The sequence below is a fragment of the Phyllostomus discolor genome, chromosome 2 (assembly GCF_004126475.2).
Source record: "Phyllostomus discolor isolate MPI-MPIP mPhyDis1 chromosome 2, mPhyDis1.pri.v3, whole genome shotgun sequence".
In the NCBI taxonomy this organism is placed as follows: Eukaryota; Metazoa; Chordata; class Mammalia; order Chiroptera; family Phyllostomidae; genus Phyllostomus; species Phyllostomus discolor.
In genome coordinates, this window is record NC_040904.2 from 150,728,118 (window position 1) to 150,750,876 (window position 22,759).

The window sequence follows — 22,759 nt, forward strand, 5'->3', positions numbered from 1 at the left end:
ACCTTAGGGGAATCCTGGAAAACAGCCAGAGATTTTGAGGGCAAGGGTCCAGCCAACGTCTTCAGCATTACAGAAGGCCCTCATGGTGGGGTTTCCAAAACCCAGGCCCCTGGGAATTCTCAGAACAGTAAGACCACATTTTTCCCTGTCTGTGTCTCTTGCTGAGTGAGCTGGCTCTGGGGCTGTTACTAGAATGTGGGTGCCTGGTAACAGGGTTCCAAGTTCTGTTGGGGTCAGTTACCAAGGAAATGACTTCATGTCCTGAAGTTTCTTCCCTGAGTCTGATCCTTGAATCACAAGGACCCAAACTGTCCTCTCAACTCCTGACTTCGAAGCCCCCTTGTTCCTGCATGATCATATTTTTACATATTGTCCCCAGTGTTCCTTTCTCCACAGCTGCCTGGGGAGGTCTGGTGCAGCCAGGGTCTCAGCTTTGAAACAGACTTGTGTTCAGACTCAACCCTCACTCTTACCTCTTCTGGATTCTGGGCAAGCCAGTGTGTCTCTCCTGGGCTGTGTCTCCCATCTGTGCAATGGAAATTATTCTAGCATGTACTCTTTAGGGATGTCCCCAGTCATATGTAAAATACTGCCTATAAAATTGTAAACCTGTCACATGTAGTAGTGCCTCCAACCTTTAATTTCTTCTTGTTAAGTCTGGTATATGCTCCTCTTAGAATCTTAACCCTAGTCCTCACATTGTGTGTGTGTGTTGTGTGTGTGTGTGTGTGTGTGTGTGTGTGGCCAATGATCTGGATGCCCAAGAAAAACAGCCTTACCTAAAGAAGGATAGGCTATAGCTTCCCAAAGCATTCGGATTTCTGATTTTTAACTCCAAACCTATGGGAGAGGATAGGGCCTTAACCTGGCAAGTTGGAACAAACCTTTATTTGGAGTCTGCTTGTCACATTCCCTGTCCAGGCCCAACCTCTCTGTGGGCCTCAATTTCTGAAGTGCGGGATGAGAAGCAACATTCAGAACTGCCTAAGTGTGAGCTCAGCATAAAGGGGCCCCGACCGAACCCGCACTGGGTGAGGTGTTGGCGGGGGTCATGCTCTCTCCCTGTCTGTACATGATAAAAGCAGCACAGCTTTTCCTGGGACTTCTGGGAAGCCCGGGTGCTGCCAGCACTCTGCTCTGCTAACACAGGGCAGGGTTCATACCTGGGTCGGCACTCTGACCTGTCTGTGGTTCTGGGCAAGGCATGGACCTTTCGAGCTCTCCCCTGGACTTCTCAGAGCCTCCTTGTTGGTTCCCATGGGATGGTTGGCACATCCTCTTGTAATTGTCTCCCCTTGAGTGCAGACTGGTTTAAGTGACTATAGAGAACATGGCAAAATCATCCAGTTATTTCCAAAAACTGGTTATAAAAAGTCAAGACAAAACTGGTCGGTCACTCAGACCTGTTTTCTCTCTAGAACTCTCTCAGACCCGTCAGCCTGGGAAATGAGCCTCTCATTGCACATTGCTACCTGCTGAGAACCACGTGGCCTCAGTCTGAGGCAGATGAGGAGAGGAAGTCAGGTCTTCAATCCACACTGGACCCCGCGAGTACCCGAGTGAGCTGAGACGCTGAGTGAAGCCATCCTGCCCCAGCTGAGCCCCAAGGAACTGAGACCCTGGCAGAGGCATCCACTGGGCTGTGCCAGGTTCTTGTCCAATGGAACAGTGAGAGAATGTGTGTTTGTTGGTTAAGAAGCCAAGGGTGGGGTAATATTTTCACGTGGCAGTCGATCATGTATACAATTGTATACCCATGCCAGGGCCTAACTCTACTCACTTCTGTCTACCCCCTCTCTCTTTCCAAGCTTCCTACTTCCACAGTGGCCTGCTTTCTGATTTTATCTCTTTCCAAACATATTTTTCTTCCCAGTCTCTGCTCAGTTGTGGACTTTTTCCCAAGATAAATATTCTCAGATCTGTTCAGGGGGCTGGCTGGTTTTGTTTTGTTTTTTTGTTTTTTTGTTTTTTTTTTTGACCATGCAGCTGAAAATATAGATCTCACCTCAGTGGAGTTTTTTTCAGACTCCCTCACCTGAGAGAGCCCCGCACTCCTGGTGGCAACTACCACATTCCTAAGTGGCAACTGCTCCTTGGTGTTGTTTTTGCTCAGTGGATTTGTCCAGCTTGCCCTCCAGACTGACGGGCAAGGATGTCCCTTCAGCATGGGCCACTGTTGATTTATTTCAGCATGAGAACATTTCACAAGCTCAGGGCACAGTTACTGAAGCAAGAGATAGGATGACATCTGACCACTAACCAGGGCAGATATTAGGAAGGGATCCAAAAAATAAAGGGCGCACCTCATGCCAGAATAGGAGAAGGGCAACAAGGGGCCAGGTGGCATGCCTGCTCTCTTTAGTCCAGCTGAACCCACTGGACTGAGGCTGCCCCTGGTGGCGAGTGCTAGCACTGCACCCCAAGCAGGGAACCCACAGAGTCCGGCACACCTGCCTTTGGGAGTCTCCAGGTATGGGCTCTCCTGGTCCCAAAGGGACAAAACAGCAGGACCTGCGGAATCCATTGGATTTTGAGGGTTATCTTAGAAGCTTCCCCTGTTTCCCTTCTGTCTGCATTGCTCTGGGATGACTATTCCTTCACAAAACTTTCTCATCAGGTCTGCGGCAATGATTCAGGCCAGATTTTCTGCATCCTTGCCCCCTGACTTGGAAAGATCACCAGAGCAGAGAGACTGTACTCCATGTCTTTTGGAGCCTAAGGTGAAAAACCAACAGTGACATTCCTGAGCCTGTGGGACTCTGGGAGTTTTACTGCAAGCTCTCAAGCTTTTATGGGAGGAAACATGGTTTTCTACTCTAACCCTCTCCACCCAGGGGGTGGTAATTGGATGTCAGACAGCATTATCCTAGTGGCTTCTACCTACATCTGTGGATTTCAGATACAAGGATCATGCATCTTCTGCCTTCCATGGTCATGGGCCCCACCCAGGCATAACCCGGGGTTGTGGGGGATCCCCGTGCACATGGTCCTTGCATCTCCCCGCTCCCCATGCTGTGGACTCTGGTCACATCCTGGGAGAATGGAGGCTGCCACCCTGAAGCAAAGCCATCTCCAACTGCTTTTTCCTCTTGTCCATCGCCAAGGCTTCAGTAAGACTGAACTCATGCCTTAAGGTCCCCCACCCCCGCCCTCATGTGAGTGGTCGTGTGTGGCCGTGTGTACCAGTGTAGATTCCCAGTGGAAGAGGTTCCACCTAGGGTGCACTGGGCTGGGGTCCACGTGGCTCTTGTTTTCAGAGCTAATCACTTGGCAAAGTTCCACCCTGCCCCGGTGGCCTATATTCTCCCTTCATCTAATGACTTGAGTGGATTTGACCTCTCCGTGTATCTCTCAGGGGTTTGGTTTTGTAATTGCAAGCGGTGGATTATACAAGGAACTGCTAAAGCTTGAATCCAGCCAAAGGTGGTCCAAGGTTGAGGCTCCTTGTGATGGCCTTTGTGGGGGCACCAGGAACACTGTCTGTCCTTCTGCAAAGCTTGCAGGTGCTCTAGTGGCTCTGTGAACGTTTATGTTCTGCATCCAGTGAAGGATTACCTACCTCATTTGTGGGTTGAGGAGAGTGTAGTTCCCCCACAAAGAAACAGTGGCCCAGTGGCTGCTCAAAGATGACATGGATGTGGAGTGGGTCACGGCTCAGGGTCTTCAGAACCCTATTGGTGATGTCCTCCCTGAATCCACTGTGGTGGGCAGCCCTGGTCCCAGGGATTTCCCAGAATCACCGATCTGCTTTGCCTTCTCCTGCTTACTCTGGCCTCTCTCACTGTCCTGGTATGTCTTTAGACACAAGGGTGCCCCTCTGACCCCGCTGAGTACACTGGATCTTCCAACTCTGCCCTGTCTGCTGTCACCACGCTCTTGGCTCCAGCACTGTCATGACTGCTGAGTCACTCACAACTGCAGGTAAGAGACAGACACTGTTTTCTAAACGTGGAGATCCAGACATGATGCACACATCGGTTGGCTTAGACCTCCGCAAGAGGGGAACTACGTGATAGCTGGTGGCCCAGGAGGGGCACTGGCCCAGGCTTTGGGAACAAGGGTTCGGCCTGCTTCTGCAGCTTCTGGGAAGGCTCTCATGGTGCGGTTTCCTAAAGCCAGAGCCCTAGAAATTTAGGGAATAGCAAGACAACCTCTTTCACTCTCAAGTGTTCCTTGCCAAGTGAGCTGGCTGTGAGGCAGTTACTAGAATGTGGGCGCCTGGTAACAGGGGTTCCAAGTTCTGCAGGGGTCAATTATCAAGAGGTGACTTCACTTTCTCGAGTCCCCTTCACTGAGTCTCCTTCTTGAATCACAGCTATACAGAGTCTTTTGGGCTCCTGACTGTTCAGTTCCCCTGTACAAGCAAGACCATACCTTTACTTAGGGGTCGTCCCCTCTCCACAGTCCCCTGGGAAAGTCTGGTCAGCCACCGTCCCAGATTTGAAACAGCCTATGTTCAGACTCAACCCACTTCTTACCTCCTCTGGATTCTGGATAAGCCATTGTGGAGATGGCTTATCACACGGTCCATCTCTTGACTGCACAATGAAGGTTATTCTAGCATAGGCTGCCTAGGGATGTCCACAGTCACACGTGGGACACTGCCTATCAAAGGGGAGGAGCCGTCCCGGGTAGGCGGTGCTGCAACCTCCACGTTCTTCTTCTTTGTCACCTTGTGTGTGCGGTCGGGGGGGGGGGGGTGCAGGAAGCCCACACTTATACCTTCCAGGTGTAAAATAATAACATTCTTTCAAACTGCTCTTTTCCTTGCTCCTGATTCATAAACACTTAACTCTCATCTTTACTCCAGGTGCATCCATGCTTTACTGACCAGCTCTCTGAGCCAGTCATGTCTCCCCAGTTCAACCATTTATTTCACTCACATCAGTTTTGTTAAGAGAACTTGGTAATGTGTAGTCCATGTGCAACAGATCTTTTATCAAAATATGAATATATTATTTTTTCCTTTCATGTTGCTACAACACTAAAAGAAGCATGTTATTTAGGCTTTATGACACTGGAGTTAAAACTGTAGTCTTTACAACAAACCCAGGCTCCAGGCAAGGTGGTGGAGTAGATGAATGCTGTACTTGCCTCCTCCCACAGCCACATCCAAGTTACAACTAAACTACAGAACAGCCATCAATGAGAAGTGCCTGAATTCTAGCGTATCTACGGATACACAGAAGCAGCCACATCCAGACTGGTAGGAGGGACAGAGAGGTAGAACTGGCCGGCCCCACACCCACATGTGGCAGTTAAAAATCAGGATGGATATCTCAGCTTCATAGGTGCTTCCTGAGGAGCGGAGTCCCACCCCCAGAGCAGGCCTCCCAGCCCTGGAAGAGAAGTGCCCATGACTTCTGGCTGTGAAAACCAGTGGGGACTGTGGCCGAGGGAGATGCAGGGCTTCTGGAGACCCAGGTGTTCCTCTGAAAGAGCCCACATGGACTTACTTGGACTCTCACTCTGCTGTCCAGTCCTGGAGAAGCATCTCCAAAGGTACCAGGGACAATAGGAACTGAAATGTCTTGGCTTCAGGACAAGGGCTGGGCAGCCAGTTTCCTCCTAGGCAGAAGGGCCGGCATTTGTCAAACCCTCCTCCTGCAGCACAGATAGCTGCCACATCTGAGTTTCCACTGACCTAACACTGTTCACACTGCCCTAGTGATTCCCCAAGACCCCACCCCGCCCAATTTGTGGGCCCACCCAGGCCATTGCCACCACACCAACAGCCTGTTTTGCTCCTGCTTCTAACTTTCCTAAAGTCTCTCAAAGATTTACAGACCACAAACAAGCAGCATCTGGACTTGGTTTGCAGCTAACCCTCTCCTAGACACCTCTGAACCAAGCACAAAAGGTAACCATCTGCAGATCACTTTGTACCTCATACCAGGTAGCCCCTGGCAGGCGCTGATCTTCGCCTGCACCTCCCAAGAGGCCTCAGAACCAACACACTCAGTGACCAGCTTCAGACTACACCAGAGCACCACCCAACTACCTCCACAAACAACATATTGAAAGGGCAGACTTGCCAGGCACCAGAGCTCTGCTAAAGCGAATCCTGCTCCATAGGGTCAGCCCTGCATGAGACTAGTCATGGCCAGTCTTCATAACTAATCAGCATTAGGGTCAATCTGTCCTACTGATGTGCCAACTGCAATCAAGGCTCAACTGCAACAGGAGGGCACACACAACCCACACAAGGGACATACCTGGAGCATGACTCAGGTGACCAGGGACACTGCACCACTGGGCCCCACAGGACCCCCCCTACAGAAAGCCACTCTACCATGACTGGGAGAAGCAGCAGCTCTACCTAATACATAGACACAAACAAGGGAGGCAGCCAAAATGAGGAGATAGAAAAACATGTCCCAAATGAAAGGTGTCTTGACCTATTTCCTCAATAATAAAATGTAGATGATAGACCTTTGCACAGGTTTGGTGAAGCGATCAAAGAAAAACAAAATATGTGTATTTAGAACATGGACTTGGCATACAGGAACACTCAATAAATTATTTTCTACTATCCTCAAATTCATCCTCCTTGTAATCCCAAATCTTGAGTCTACTCTTGGTACTTGGGTGTTATTATTTTTTTAATACCCAAATTTTTAGTTGATGTTTTTATGCCCATTGACAATCCTTATCTGCTTCTTTAAAATCAGTGATTCAGACTCTGGCTAGGTAGCTCAGTTGGTTGGAGTGTCGTCCCAATGTGCCAAGGTTGTGGGTTTGATTAGCCGTCAGTGCACCTACATGAATTAACCAGTGAATGCGCAGATAAGTTAAACAACAAATGCATGTTTCTCTCTCTCTAAAGATGAATCAATAAAAAAATTAAATTAAAATAAAATAATTCAAACTGAGAGTTATTTTAAATTATATAAAAAGTAATTTAATTGTTGTCATTGGTTAGTTGTCTTTCCCACTAAATTCCAAGCAGATAGGAATTATGCCTATTTAATCCACCTTTGCAGACAGGGTTCCTATTCTGTCTGGCAGATAAGCACTAACAGAGTGAATGTTCCCCCAAAACAAAAAAACAAAATAAAAAAACCACCCTTCCTTTAAAAAATTTACATGAGTAGTAACACAATGATAATGACAAGAATATCGATGGAGTTTTAGATTTTGATATAGGAGATCCTGCCTGAGATTCTGTCTAATCTTGTGGAATACAATTCAGAAAACTAAGTCTGTAACTCAACAATAAAAAAGACCCTGGGCTCTTAAGAAAGATGAAGAAACACATGCTAACTTGCATGCTAAGAATTAGAGGATAAAAGATTTTGACAGAGTCCACCTCTGACAAATCAGAGCAAACACTGGGGGAAAACCTCTGTGGTCTCCTAGGTGCTGCTGGTAGGTTCAACAGATCCCCACGGAGGCCAATCAGGGCAGTTTTGTGAAACGTGCCGGGCATATTGGATGGTACACGAGAAGGTTTTAGCTAGTGCCTGATGTATTTGTCTCAATAGTCAAGTTGAATATTTAACATTTACACTATATATGTAAGGAAAAAATGTAAGTAGCACATCAGATTCTTGATTTCATGGATATAATTGCCCAGAAAAGTTAAAGGAGCAGCAGCTTCACAGTAACGGACTACAGAAAAAGCCCGAAGACAAGCATGATGATGAGGGATGCTCGCAGGGCCCAGAGGGTCAGCTCCTTCATGGTTCCACCACAGGAATCCAACAGCAGCTGGAGCGGAACTGGTGTGAAAACGTGTCTAATAAAGTCTCTAGAAGGCTAAGGCAGATGCGGAGTTCTCTTCCCAGTGTTCTGAAGGTCACATTCCGAGTAAAGCTCAGTGGAAGGAGCAGAGTGATTATGCCTTTATGACTCCCAAATGCCCTATTGATAATTTAATGACATATTGGAGTGGATGAGATGCCACTGTCTCTTTATTACTAACAGATCATTCTTCTAAGAGAGGAACTTATTTTCAGAAAGGTGTTTTAATTAATTGTTCACATTGCTCTAACTGGTGTGGCTCAGTGAGTTGAACATCATCCTGCAAACCAAAAGGTCGCCAGTTTGATTCCTGGTCAGGGCACATGCCTGGGTGGCAGGCCAGGTCCCCGCTGGGGGCGTGTGAGAGACAAGTGATGGATGTTTCTCTTGCACATCGATGTTTCTCTCCCTCTCTTTCTCCGTCCCTTACCCTCTCTCTAAAATAATAAAATCTTTTTAAGAAATTAAAAAAATAAATTGTTCACACTGAGTACTACTAGTATTTAATTCTTTATTTTAAAATTCTAATTGTTTAATTTTAATTGTATTCATTATCTGCTAGATATGGTACATAAAACGACTTTCCATTTACGATAGTGGTATATAAAAAGTTTATATATGAAGTTGACATAAAATGTTGCTTTAAAAATATCAACTTAGTGCAGTTAATAAAATCTTTAAAAATTAACCATTGAAAATCACTGCAATAAAGCCAAAGCAACAGTAAATGGTTATAATTAAAAACTTGGCTTTTTATAACTACTCTCTTTTTCTCCTTTTCTCTGACTTCACAGCTAGCCCACAGCAAGACAAAGTCACACGTATGCATATAAATCTTGTTTCATTAAGGTCTCTGTGAATTACATTACTGCATTATGAGAAACAATGTTTAAGAGGATACTGTATGTTTGCTCCAATATACCATACCAGACTGGCCGATATACCATACTTTGCTGTGTATAATGTGCTCCCGTGTATAATGTGAACCCATATTTTTGGCCCAAACTTTCAGGGGAAAAAAACTTTTATTTTTTAAATTCAATGATTTATTTATATTTAGATACTTGTTTTTCATATTATAAAGGAATTTTAGCATTTACTTTTGAACATATTATGGTACAAGAAATTTTATGTAACAAATAATCACAAAACGCAAGAACAGATACAAGGTATTTCAGGTACTACCCACGTACAATGTGCATCCATATTTTTCCCTCAAAAATTTGGGCAAAAGGTGTGCATTATACATGGCAAGATACGGTATTCATGTAACAGCTATACAGCTCTCATTGTCAGTTCACCGATACGGAGGGCCATTATTACTATTTTGGTCAAGGACAAATAGCCTCCTTTAGTTCTTTTGGATGAATATGAACTAGAAGGAAGTTTACAAACTCATTTACATATGACTTTTTAATAATAAAATTTGGGTGTATTTCTAATTTCAATACATTCCGGGGGGGGGGGGGAAACATTGCTGCAATAAAGCCATAACCAAAAGCAGCAGCTGCTCAACATCCTAACTCTGCAGGATAAACTCATGTTTGCTTTCCACTCTTCTACGAATAAGCACTGTTTTCAGGCTGCCACAGCTGTGACTTTCAGTAAGGAACGTAAAATAGGTGAACTAGATTCAGGTGATTCTAAATAAGTCCACTGGCCTTCAGTAGTAAAACATTTCTACATAACTTGTTGTATGCTGACTCAACTCTAAATATCTGGTTTTACCCATTTGCAATTTGATGTCTTTCTACTTCCCCAGACTCAGAATAGAACAGTAATTAAGGAATTTGACTTACTAGGCCTTGGGGTTTTTTTTGGCTTGTGGGTTGTTAAATGTTGGAACAGAATGTAAAATAAGATTACAAGAAGGGACAAACCTAAATGTTTGTATCAGAGAGCACTGATACAATGTTTTCAAAGAGAGCACTGAAAAATCTGCATTTATTTTCCTCAAAACCAAATGCTGGGACACAGTTTGGTGGGGCAAAAGTAGGTTTACAGTTGTTCATATGAAAAATAATACAACAATAAATAATAATACAAGAATAAACTCTGCTTCACGTACTCACAACTATAAATCTACTTTTGCCCCACCCTGTATTTAAAGACTAACCAATGTCATCAGACATTCAATTTGATGGATAATTACAACAGCCACATTCCAAAAATCTTTATATAAACAACCTAAAGAATTACTCCTAAAATCATGCTAGACCAAGCCTGCCTGGAACAGATTAGGTACAATGTATACAAAGACATATATACCACTCTGTAGTAAAAAATCTTTCAAAAAACACACGAAGAACATAATTTATAAAGAAAAGCTGTATATATAAACACTCTTATAAAGAAAACAAACTCAGAAAAAAGTAATCAGAGTATTACTTCTTACACTTAAGGCAACTAACGCCCTAGTATGTCAAAGTCCTTTACAAAAGGAGATATCTTAATAAATTCTAGTTCAGTGTTTTGTGTGTGTATTACTTTTTCTTCTTTTTCTTTTCATCTGCTTCCATTTTAAGCTTAACTTCTTCAGCTGTAAGAGCTCCAAGTTTCTTATTCTTTGCTTTCTTAACCTTTTCCTTGATGACAGCCACATCAATTTTAGTTTCAGTAGAAGCTAGACAAATGAAAAACACAATATAACACAAAATATGTAATCTTTAGATATTTACCAAATAAAACATAAAGAACATGTATTTAGGACAATACCTTCAGAAAACTGTTATAATTGGGAGGTATGTGTAAAAATATAAAACACCTGCCATCTGCCTAAAGTTAGAAATTTCTTTAAGAAGAGAAAAAAATATCTTAAGATACTTTATACATTATTTTGTGTATACATTAATGAAAGTATACACGAAAAGGGCATTGTAATTTAGCTATTTGAACTAATTGAAAACTAAACTTTCCCAAATGTTAGTTCAATGAATGACCAGTAAAATTTTATAAAAACAATAATCCGAAAATATTTAGAAGTCCTCCTAATAGAACTTAACCATTTAATTAATGTCAAAAGTTGAACAAAAGCAGCAAAAAAAAATGCAGCATTTCCTTACCATTTAAAGAGCAGTATTTAAAGCATTAAAAAATTCACAAGATAAAATATCATACAAACTACCCAGCAACTTGAGGAGCAGAGAGTTAAAGGGCTCACTATAGTGGAACAGCTACATTTTTAATCCTAATAAACCAAGATGAAACTAGCTATTGAACTACCTCCAAAGTACCTGACTGACATATTATATAAATTGGAAATAGAATGCTTATGGTATTTCTAACTTTTACATAACTGATGTTTTACAAAGAATACAGTATTTTTACTGCGGTTAACACTGATTTAATGTAAGACACTATGTCAAATAGTAATGCCGTATCTGGTTGTGACCAACAGGTCATGGGCAACACTACCAGTGACACCCTCCCCCTCACAAAGCCACTGGCTGCTTTGCAGGGTTGCCTTAGGAAAAAAAAGCACAATGTTACTCGTGGGAATGAACACACAAAGAGGAGAATGTGTGAAAATGAGAGTAGGAACAGAGAAGAGAAGGCACGAGAGTGTTTCCTCTGAGCATCTGCTTAACAGCCCCTGAATAGAACTCTCCCATTATTTAGTTGGTGTCCCTTAGCCCAAGGTGACGGAAATCCATGTTAACAACACAGGATCAAACTTTAAGCCACAGACCACAGTAAGAGCAGAAAAGCACAAATTCTGATAAACTGTTTCTGAGAGGCACAGTAGCAGAGCTCAGGGATCTCAGGGCTTTGATTTTTACAGAGGAGTCACTGCGCTGGTTTCTATCTTTCAAAATGAAAGGTCCTTCCCATGCACATCCAAGGTCAGGAGAGGACGAGCAGTCTGGGAAGCTCTTAACCTAGGCACTGGCTGCTGCCAACCTGTAAGTTACCTCAGTTGTCCCTTGTCAGTAGGATTAGTGATTAATGAAATGCTATGTGAATTAATTGAAGGTAAGGTTATTTTTTAACACTCAAAGAGATTTCGATAAATTCACTGAGGGTCTATTTTCCATGTAACAGACTTTACCATCACACCAAGAACTGGAAAACAAGCTTTACCTTCCTTAGGCTTCACAACTGGTTTTTCTTTAGGTGGAATAAAAGCTTTGTTTCTCTCCTCTTGTCTCTTAGTAAGAGCTTCTGCTTGTTTAGCCTACATTATTAATAAAGGATACATGAGTAAAACACAACTTACAGTTAAATAAGAATTCAAGTTTCTGTGAACTTAGCTTTTAATGTTGTAAGCTAGGCCGTCTTACCTTTATTGCTTCCATTTTCTGCCGCTTCTTTTGACTTGCCTTCAGAAAGTATTCACCAGTAGCCAGTTCTTTATCGATCTGTTGAAATCAGTATTTACAATTACATCAGAAATAGTGTAGATGACAGTCATTTCCTAAGAAAGGAATGCCCATGAGGTAAAAACAGTGGGGTCAAAACCCTACGATTAATTCACTAAGGGAGTGAGAAAGAAAGAAGGGGACATTCTCTAAGCTGAAGGGAAAACCTGCACAAAAGCACGGGAGCAGGAGAGTAGGCGATGTGTTCGCTGAGTAACACACAGGCTTTTTGTGGGATGGAAGGTCGATGACTCAGAAAAGTGTAACAGGAAACTGGAAAAATAGTTTTGAGGAAGCTTGAATATGAGGCGAAGGAGGTGGGACATGATTTAGAAACAACTGAAATTTCTGAGAAGAATGAAGAGACCAAAGCAGCATTTTTTAAGGTACAGAAGAATGGAGAAGCAATAAAAGCCTGGAATAAAGGCAGTGACATGCAAAATGGCAAGCAAGAATTATTGGGATTTGGTGACTAATGAACACTAACTAGAGAAAGCTACAGTTCATTTATTCACTATACAGTTGACTGAATAATTTATCATGCACGTACACAGCATTATTATGTTTTAGACAATGTTCTAAACTCTTTACAGGTGTAAGCTCTTTACAATTACTAGTTAATTTCTCATTAATAATTCTTTGAGATAGGTGTCTCAAAGAATTATCCCCATTTTATGTATGGGGAAACTGAGGCATGCAGAAGCTAAATAAATTATTTGCAAATAAGTGGCAGAATAAATCAACTGAGACATCACTGTTTAAGAAACATACAGTTGTTGGGGAGAAAGATAAGACGATCACTGACCCCAGGACAGGCCGTAAGAGGTAGAGCAGGCGCTGTGGAAGCGCAGTTTAGTACCTGGATCCCTCCCCCTTCCCCCAACCACCACTTTCTTCCTGTCTTCACATCCTTCCCTTTCCAGAGGAGACCTCAGGACCCAGCACCTCCGCTGTTTTTTCATCATCAGTCTTTTCCCTTTGACCTTTCATCAAACCTTCCCCAAAAAACTTCAAACACAGGGGTGTGGAGAAGACAGCACCCAGAAATGGATGGTTCACGTGCTCAACACAAAAAACTAGCAGAAAGGAAAGAGTTTCCAAGGGAGGGAATAACGTAGCATGACCCCTCAGGAGACAGGTGAAGATAGAACTAAAAGAGCAGGTAAATAAAGGATACAGATGGGAAACATGTAGGCGAGAGAAGAGGAAGTTGGAAGAATTCTTGCCTGATGGTCTCAATATTTCAGTAAAACAAATTTCAGTGTCATCTGCTAGAAGTAAGAGGGTGCCTAGAAAACTAAGAGGATTCACAGAACCGCCACAAAATTCTGAGGACCTACCAGAGGTTGGAAACATCTATCTGTAGTGGGTAGATACCAAAGGCATGACTTTCCCCACCCACGTTTGGTAGCCACATTATGGAAAAGACGTCGTTGTAGGGCCGATCCAAGTTTAAGAGTTTTTTGCTGGGCAGGTGGGACAGAAGGAAAGGAGAGCATGAAGCAAAACGATGGGCAAGACGGAAAAGGAAATTTTGGAATGGAAATGAATTCAGAAGACAGTGGATGAAATGAGAGGCATTCATAACTTGGAAAAAGAGTAATATTAGAATTTAAGATTTCAAAATGGAGGAGTCATATAGCTCATGGTCACAGGAATGAAGCTAAAGCAGAACAGAGAGCATTTGGGCTAAATCGATTTTGGGCTAAATCGTTGAATTTTTTAGTGGCTACAGGGACCTAAGTGACACCAACGACCTTGATATAGTTTATACTCACAATGTGAAGCCCCCACCCCCAAGCATGTTGCCCAAAATAAGCCTATTTACACTTACGTTCAGTTTTCTTCTGTCTCTGCATAGTCAAACACACACACACACACACACACACACCAATTCCACTTAAAATACCCTTAGCAAAGTTTTTGACAAAACTGATCATAACAGTTTCCTCCTCATGCAACAAAATCCAGAATTTAATACTGACCTGACTTTCTGGCTGTGGTGGTGGGAATGGTGTATATTCTTTTTTAACAGTTTTTTTCTTTGGTTCCTTGCGCTTGTTTACATTTTTGTGCTTGAACTGTGGCAAAAATCTTTCCCAACTTTGTGATCTTAATTCAGAGTCTTTCGCCAACTCTCTTTTAATCATTAAGGTCTTTAGTCATGCAATATACAAATAATGTAAAATTTCAATTTCAGAACTCATACATTTTTCAAACTAAGACATTATAAATATTGTTCTTATAAATCCTACCTTAGTCTCTTAAAGAAATGCAATTCCATAAAGAAAAAAAACATGTAATCTTGATTTTTACCCAAGGATCATAAAACCAGAAATTTAGATTAAGAAATTCAGGATTGTTAAATTGAGATGAAGAAGACTAATCCAGCTTTTCAACCATTATTTCTTTAAACCTTAAAACTTAATTTAATAGCAGGGAGAGCTCTTCATAATACTCCCTGAAAGCAGGAAGCTTTCAGTAGCATCTGAAATATCACAGGGGATAAAAAAAGCAAACTTTCTCATGATCAGACAAAACCAATATTCTCACATTTTCTCCACTCAAGTTCAAAGGTTTGAATTTTATAGAGATTAGAACACCAGAGGAGGCAAACCAGGCATCAGACACATGACTTTCTTTAATGTCCCGATGTACCTCAGAACTGCTCTTCCACTCCAATCTAACAGAGACTTTTTAACTTAACCTCATCATATCTAAGTGGACTGCTTAATAGATACCCATCATAAACAGCTCATTGTACTGTGGTTTCATTTCCAAGTACAGTCATGAACTCTGTACACACAGGGATATAACAGATCTCTCTCAAAAGGCTGGCATATAAAAGAGAAAATACAGAGCTATTTTGGGTAAACTAAATAATGAGTGTTAAATCCCCTCCCACCAAAAGAAAAAGGTTTTAATGTAATCTGAAATATTCCAGGCTTTATTTAATAGAAAAAGACAGACTTCTGAAAGACCACATCTTTAAATCTAATACATGGGGTCAAAATCTAAGAAAACAGAATTGGTACCATCTACAACAAATTCTAGAGAGCCTTTCTTTGTACTTGAACTACGTAATACATCACAGTGCTCCTGTCAATACTGGGCTCCTAAGCTTCCAAGGAAGTAACTACAGGGATGGGGTAGAGTTGAGTGAGCTGAATACCTCTAATTTACCCAAAATAGTTCTGCTTTATCTGTTTTGTATTAGACTTTTATAAAAATTTAATTTCAAGAAAGGTTGCTATAGCTAAAAGGAGCATGACGACCATTCCACTATTACAGCAATATATAATTAACACTTACTTTAATATTATAAATTGGATGAATATTCTTCATAGTATCTAGGACTACTTTTCGAACCTGAAATTTGCAAAGGAAAATGAATTAGTCACTTACAAAGATTTTACTGAACTAGGTAGAAGATAGATGACTACTACATTGCAAAATATCCTACAAACCAGGCAATGGCTACCAAATTGTATATAACAGTTCCTTCAACTGCTTAGTGGCTGACAGATCTTTCATAATAGTCAACCTCCCCAGAGTACAATAAAGTTACTCAACTCTACTGCTAAAATGTGACATATGGAACCAGCACAACACTCTGGGACTGTGATTTAGGGGGGAAAAGGGCTGGATTTAGAGTCAGAAAATGTGGGCTCAAATAATGAGACTGCTGCTTTTTATGGACAAATCACTTAATTTTCCTGTTTCAGTATTCTCATTTTCAATGCAGAAATGAAAATACCTCAGTGGCCTGTTGTAAGTACTGAATATATTTAGACTTGATAGAATCATAAAGTATTCAATGTATTTAAGTTATATTGCCCCATGAGAAAAGAGCAGGTAATTTACAAGAATGAGGTCCAACAGAATTCCATCAAAGGCCCCGGAAAGGAAGAAGCAAGACCTCACAGCCAGATCCAGACAACAGTATCAAAATGTTCTTGAAAACATTAAATAGATATTACAATAAATTCAAACAAAAGAAAATATATCTTAAAGGAAAAGAAAATTTGAGTTTGGTTTCTACTGGCTGTATACATTACTACAAATAACAACATCTGTTCAATTCCCCAGCATTTGAGCACATGAGACTACAACATGTTTTTCTGTGTGTTATAGACTAAGAGGCACCTAAATACCCATTTAAAATTTGCAGTGAAAGGAGTGATGGTGTGCAGACCTTCTGACTGAAAATTGGATGTCTCTATAGCTGTCAAAGGTCGGCCATAATATGTTAGGGCCCGAGAGCGATGACTCCCTCAAATTCTAGGAAGCACACAGCATTTACTAATGGGTGATAAAACAAGGCACACTTGAAAAAAATACAATAATCATAAAATAATATAACCAAATTATTTATTCTCTGGTGAAAATTAACTAAAGGTATTTATTCTCACCTCTTTTAAGCCTCTAAATGGTCCAATGGCTGAAACCGTGTTTCCCTGAACCATAATGTAACAGTTTGTTAAGAGTTCCAGTGCCTACATCAAAAGAAAAGTTGAAATTCAGTTGAAATATACTGGAAAACTAATGACAGAGGAAGACACTCAAATTTTCTATTGATAAAAAGTACCTTCAATGTAGATCCTTTAGGACCAATAAGCCGTTGTCTTCTTTTTACGAACCTTTCTTTATTTCTTACTAAAGAACCTATTTTAATGATGTCACATGCAACATCATCCTGAAGAATTCGTACTGCCTTTAGGAAAAACAAAACAAAGAAAACGTGCCACCAATATCCTTTACAAATGCATTCTTTTCAAAGTCCACAATGGTATCCAAGCCGAATAATGAAAACTCTAAGAACGGAGCAGGAGAACAAGGGAAGGCAGGGATGGGTGGATGCAGTGTTGTATGTTGTCTTTAATGTCGGCACAAATAAAGCAAAATCTCTGTAATTGCAAACTTACCTGTTCAAATGAAACACTCCTTGCTAACAGTTTTATCAGGTCTCTGGCCCTAATGATGATATACGGATCAAAGGTCTTCTTTGTTGTGCAGACTGTCATGCTGCCCTCGATCAGGTCCAGGGTTGCGTTAACATGCTACAGAAAGGAAGGCGTAAACAAGCAGCTGTCTAAAAATGCACTCAATTTTAGATAATTATGGAGCCTTTCCTAATCTAACTATTAATTACTGTGAGTTAAGCTCTCTCTAAAATTATAAGCTAAAGATGCTGGGTAGTTAATATAAAGAATGTGTGATTACTTTCATCCTTCAAAATATACTGAAACTCAAACAACTGAAACCATTTATACTTACCTGGCTGTAGAATACTTTGTACTTATTGAAATAGAGATTAACTCTCGTTAAAAAATATGTATCTATCCAAGTGAGGCCATACTTAAGACCTAAGGTAAAACCATAAAGCTCTATGGCTTCCCCCTATCCCAGACCTAGCTCTAATCTACCACCTGCTCCTTAGGGTGACAATGGACTCCCCTTTACAACTTTTTTTCAAATTGGTTTGAATTAGTTATATACAGACAAAGTAGAAACAAACTACCATAGGTTCAGAAAGAAGCAATACTTGGAAAATAATGCATCGACTCTCAGTAGAGAGCACCAGATTTCAGCAAAGCCTGTAACAATGCTATTTTCTGATATTTGGGCATATTCTGAAGAATATTTCAACATAGTGGGTAATGGATTATTCAATGTAAAGTTGGGTTGCTATGAGTTTACAGAGTGAGAGTGAGAACAAGAGCCAGAGAAACTGAGAGACAGAAAGTCCAACCACAGGTGTAGACAGCTGTAACGCACTGCTTGCAGTTTGCCGAGACACCCTCATACCCAATGGGCACAAACGACTCCAGAGCAGTCCCTCAGTTTGACAAATATATTTTATATCACAGTCTAGCACCCATATACATATACATGTATATAAATGAACCAAAAGCTTCATAAAATGATCCTTACCACATGTGATACATTCCTTCTTTTTAAAGACCTATTATAGACACTAAATTGACTTCTGGATTCAGTAACAGATTTCAACCCACAGTTTGAGTAACAAAAACAAATACACTGCTCTAGGGGCACGGCAGCAGCAACAAACAGGGAAGTTGGCACATTCACAACTTTCATTTAAAATGAAAATTAAGCAACTCAAACTGTACAGGTGCACGGCCACTACCATTGCATAGACCAGGCATTCTGAAACTTGGGGTTCACAGATGATTGTCAGACAGGCCATGAAATCCCTACAATTTTAAAGGTATGTGATTTTTTCAAAGTATTCTATTAGTCACAAAATTATAAACAAATAGATTACAAGAATAAAGCTTATCCTGCATGTTTCAAATACCAAAGGAACCAAATTAACCAATTATGCTAGCTGGTGCTTTAAAAATAATCCAAAAGCATACACACACTTACTTAAAAAGGTATAAATAGGAGCAAAATCTCAAAGAAATATATAAAATATGCATACGTGTTCATTCAGTGCTTTCTGCACCAATGGCCAGCACTCTTTCAAGTAAGCCTCTCTGTATTTTGGGAACAAAGTTGCAAAACTGCTCTCCTCCAGAAGTCCTCTGGGATTGTCCTCTTTGGAAAAAGCTGGTTCCTTCCAACCATCAGGAACAGTGAGAAGTTCTGATTCATCTACAGGAAAAAATGTACACATAAGATTTTAACCTACTTTTGGACATTTATATGCATACATTTATAAGCTTCCAGTACTCTCCTTGTATTTCCTCTTCCTATGCTTAAAAAAAAATCCTTACCTGAGGATATGTTTATTGATGAGAGAGACAGACAGACAGACAGACAGACAGACAAACATGGATCAGTTGCCTCCCATATCCCCTGACTGGGGATTGACCCTGCAACCTCGGTAAGTGCCCTTACTGAAGATCGAACCCACAACCTTTCAGTGCATGGGATGACACTCCAACCAACTGAACCTCCAGGCCAGGACCATCTTCCTATGCTTTTTAGATTACTCAACAGTCGAAAAGCAGGTCTCTATCATTATCGTCAACATACTATATTAAAATTATTTGTACATATTTCAGTTGCCTCATAAAGCCAAGTTCCTTAAGGGAAGAGACCCCCTTGGAACCATACTAATCAGCATATGCCAGATAATGGGTACTCAAGAAAATTCCACTGTACTCCACTGTGCTAAGAGTTGAAGATTCAAATACCATTTTGTTTACAAGACTATTTTAATATAAGTAACCTTTTGAATTTTACTAAAGCCTGAATACGTGTATGTATATACTACATTTGCATGTGTGTGCATGTGCATAAATTTTTTTTAAAGTTAATACTTTGGTGTAAACTTTTAGTAATAACCACTGGCATAGGGTTTGAGGTTTTCCCAAGAGTTTTCACATGCCTTACTTCTGTATACCCTTCATGACAACTGTGAAAGGTAGAAGAACCAGTATTATTTCTCCCATTTTATGAAAGACATTCAGCCCTGGATGGTGTGGCTCAGTGGACTGAGTATTGGCCTATGAACCAAAGGGTCACAGGTTCGATTCCCAGTCAGGGTACATGCCTGGGTTGCAGGCCAGGTCCCCAGCTGGAAGCACTAGAGAGCAAACTACACATTGATGTTTCTCTCCCTCTATTTCTCGCTCTCTAGAAATAAATAAATAAATAAAACAAAACAAAACATTCAGTCCTTTCATTAAGACAAAATGCCTCTGAAGGGCCATAAATTATCTCTCATAGCATTTATTAAATAAAACTCCTGGTTCTGGATTTCAGGAGCCTCTTAAATCCAACAGCTATAACTTCAATCAGTACTACTCAAAGGTATGATTCATAGGCCTGCAGTGTGAGCATAAACTGCAAGTGTGTTAGAAATGCAATTCTTGGCCCCCATGCCAGATCTACTGAATCTGAATCTCTGGGGTGAGGCCCAAGAATCTCTGCTTTAACAATCTCTTCAGGAGATTTGTATGCACACTAAAGTCTGAGAAGCAGGTTGGTATAGTCCACCTTAACCACCCCAGTCAGGTAAACCTGCTTTTGTTTCTCATACTCATATTCACTTAGCTATTTCTGGTTGAAATCACAGAGAACTAGCTAACCTTCATATACCATTCACTTCCCAGTATCCTAAAAAAACACTCAAAATCTACAAGGGCCATTGCTTAAAATGCACATCTGACCAAGTCCCTATTCAATTTAAACACTTCAATGGTTATTAATTTTAAAACTGGCAAAAATACAAAGGAGTTTCACAATAGAGGAAGTACAAATAGCCCTAAAACATGTGAAAAGATGTGCAACCTCATTAGTAGTAAGAAAAGTTCAAATTAAAACCCCACCTAGGTACCACTTCATACTTACCAAAATGACAGAAGTTCCTAATTTAGATAACACCAAATGTTACTATGTTTGTAAAGCAATGAGAACTCTCATTGACCTGAACATACCCTACACTTCAAAGATCCCAATCCCATGTACGTAACCTAGAGAGACTCTCGAACATGTAAACCAAGAGGTACATACAAAGATGTTTATAGCAGTACTATTTTAATAGCAAACAATAGGAACAATGTAAATGTCCACCAATGGTAGAATGAAAATATAAATTAGCACATATTCATACAAGAGAACATCATATAGTAGTGAAAAGAAGAAACTAGAACTTCAAGTACTGCCCTTGATTAGATAACAAAAACAAAGTTAAGTCTAAGAAGCAGGATACAGAACCATGCCTATATTCCTCTTGCATTCATATAAAATTAAAAAAACAGGCAAAATCAAACCGCTTTGTGCAAAGGTGGTAAAGATGATAAAGAAAAAGAACAGAATGATTAACATGATTTAGAACGGTTACTTCATGTCTCAAAAAGAAAAGGAATATAATGATCTGAGGTGCTTGTAGGGGGTTTTGGGTAGAGTAGTGCTTTACTCTGCTCAGTGGTCCTTTCTCATGTGTTGGTTTTGTCTTAAAGCTGTACATACACTGTACTCTGCTATGTATGTTCGTAATTAAGAAACAAAATACCTTTAATAACTTTATAATGCCTATAGAATGAGAGTTCGAGATTTTTAACACTTTCAATAAGAATGACTGCTGAAGCCCTGGGTTATTTCTTTAGCCTCTCTTCCTGTCATTCATACTGAAGAAAATGGATAAAACCAGCTAAAAACAAAACAGGACAGCAATTAAAAAGCAAGGCAGTTTAAAGAATAGGAGCCATATTGTCTAATATTTTAGCATTCTGACAAAAATAATAATAATAAACTTTCCAAAATTTCTTCACGAACTGACAAACTAGCGTTCTGGACATGCCAGATATCTCCTTCTTATCACTATTATCTGTCTCACTCCTTTATTATCAGTGTTCACTCAAATACATAACGACCTTCTACCGCATCCCTCATATTGTTAAGGACTTCCACCCAACGCCGCCAACTCTTGCAATGCCCTACAAAATTTCTTAATTCCTCATCATTTTTCAGAAGACGAATTCCGCAACAAATTCACTCTGGGGTCCCTTAGCAAAAGCGATTAGTTAGGAACACGTGACCGACACCGTATCTGCAAGACGGTTTTCGTAGGTCTGGCCAATAACACTAAAAACCACCAATTATAGGTACACAACTCTAGAGAACAGACTCAAACCAGGGTTACACGTTCCTAGCAAGCGAAGCAAGCAATCGCAACTAAATATCGAAGCCCAGGCTTCGGTTCTCACACAGTCTTACCTTGATTATCCGGCTTCAGCTTCTGGTTATGAAATTCTCTTTTCCCAGCCGTTGTAGCCTGCTGTTCCAATTTGGAGGACGCCATCTTTCAAGTGCACCCGGTGTTACCGGAAGTGGAACGGTCCTTAAATTCTTCCGGCTAAACTTCCTCTACTCAAAATAAGTGCCGCAGAACTCAGACGAATAGATCTGCGCCTTCTCTATGCGTGCCTACGCTAGAACCGCGTATTTTCCCAAACTATAGCTCTCCTGTGGGAGAGCCGGAGACTTTTTTCCCCAGGGTGCACTGCAACCACGGAGTCCGAATGCATCCTGGGAATTGTAGTTCAGCACTGGGAGTAAGCTAGAGAGGGGTTTTGTGTTAACTTTCCCCTGACCACAGTCGAACTCCGAAGGACTGACTCCAGTGTTGGGCCGCAGAGTGCAACCTATCATTGTTGTTACTCATTTGATAAATATTTATTTGATAGTCAGATATGTGGTAGGCATTGGGAGAAGGTACTAATACTAGAATATATGGTTCTTAATGGCAGGAAGTGACAGTAATAACTACCACCATTTACTGTGACATTACTTTGTGCAGGGTACTTTATGTGCATTACTTCTAATCCTTAAAACAAAACCAGGGTTATAAAGTGAGAAACCCAAAGTTAAAACAAGATTGATAATTTTTTGCAAGGTAAATTTTCAAAGTTCTTGTTTCTGATGGTAATTTCTTAGGGTCTTCGTATTTCTTTTTCTTAGCCAGAGGGACAGTAATTAAGCAACACTTCTGAAGTATTTCACCTAGACTAAGATTTCCCAAAATAATTAACTCCAGGCAACCCAACACTGCATATGGCTGACTTCAAGATGTGAAGTTCCTCACTACTACATACCTTTGTACTTCTTTACTATTCTAAAAGTTAAAATCCTCACTAAAAATAGCACTTCTGTTGATGATTGGTCTCACCGTTTGCCCTTTA

General features: G+C 40.8%; 1 protein-coding gene across 1 annotated transcript; it reads right to left on the bottom strand.

The window, feature by feature from the left end:
* Nucleotides 1-9,554: 9,554 nt before the first annotated feature.
* LOC114513633 (KRR1 small subunit processome component homolog) lies at nt 9,555-22,077 on the bottom strand. The gene is made up of 10 exons (XM_028532997.2): nt 21,795-22,077; nt 18,550-18,722; nt 17,027-17,161; nt 16,690-16,815; nt 16,514-16,597; nt 15,414-15,470; nt 14,087-14,257; nt 12,024-12,101; nt 11,824-11,917; nt 9,555-10,366 (listed from the first exon to the last, which is right to left on the bottom strand). Exons 1-10 carry the CDS (start codon nt 21,877-21,879, stop codon nt 10,227-10,229), a joined length of 1,143 nt encoding a protein of 380 aa, XP_028388798.1. The 5' UTR covers nt 21,880-22,077; the 3' UTR covers nt 9,555-10,226.
* Nucleotides 22,078-22,759: the final 682 nt, after the last annotated feature.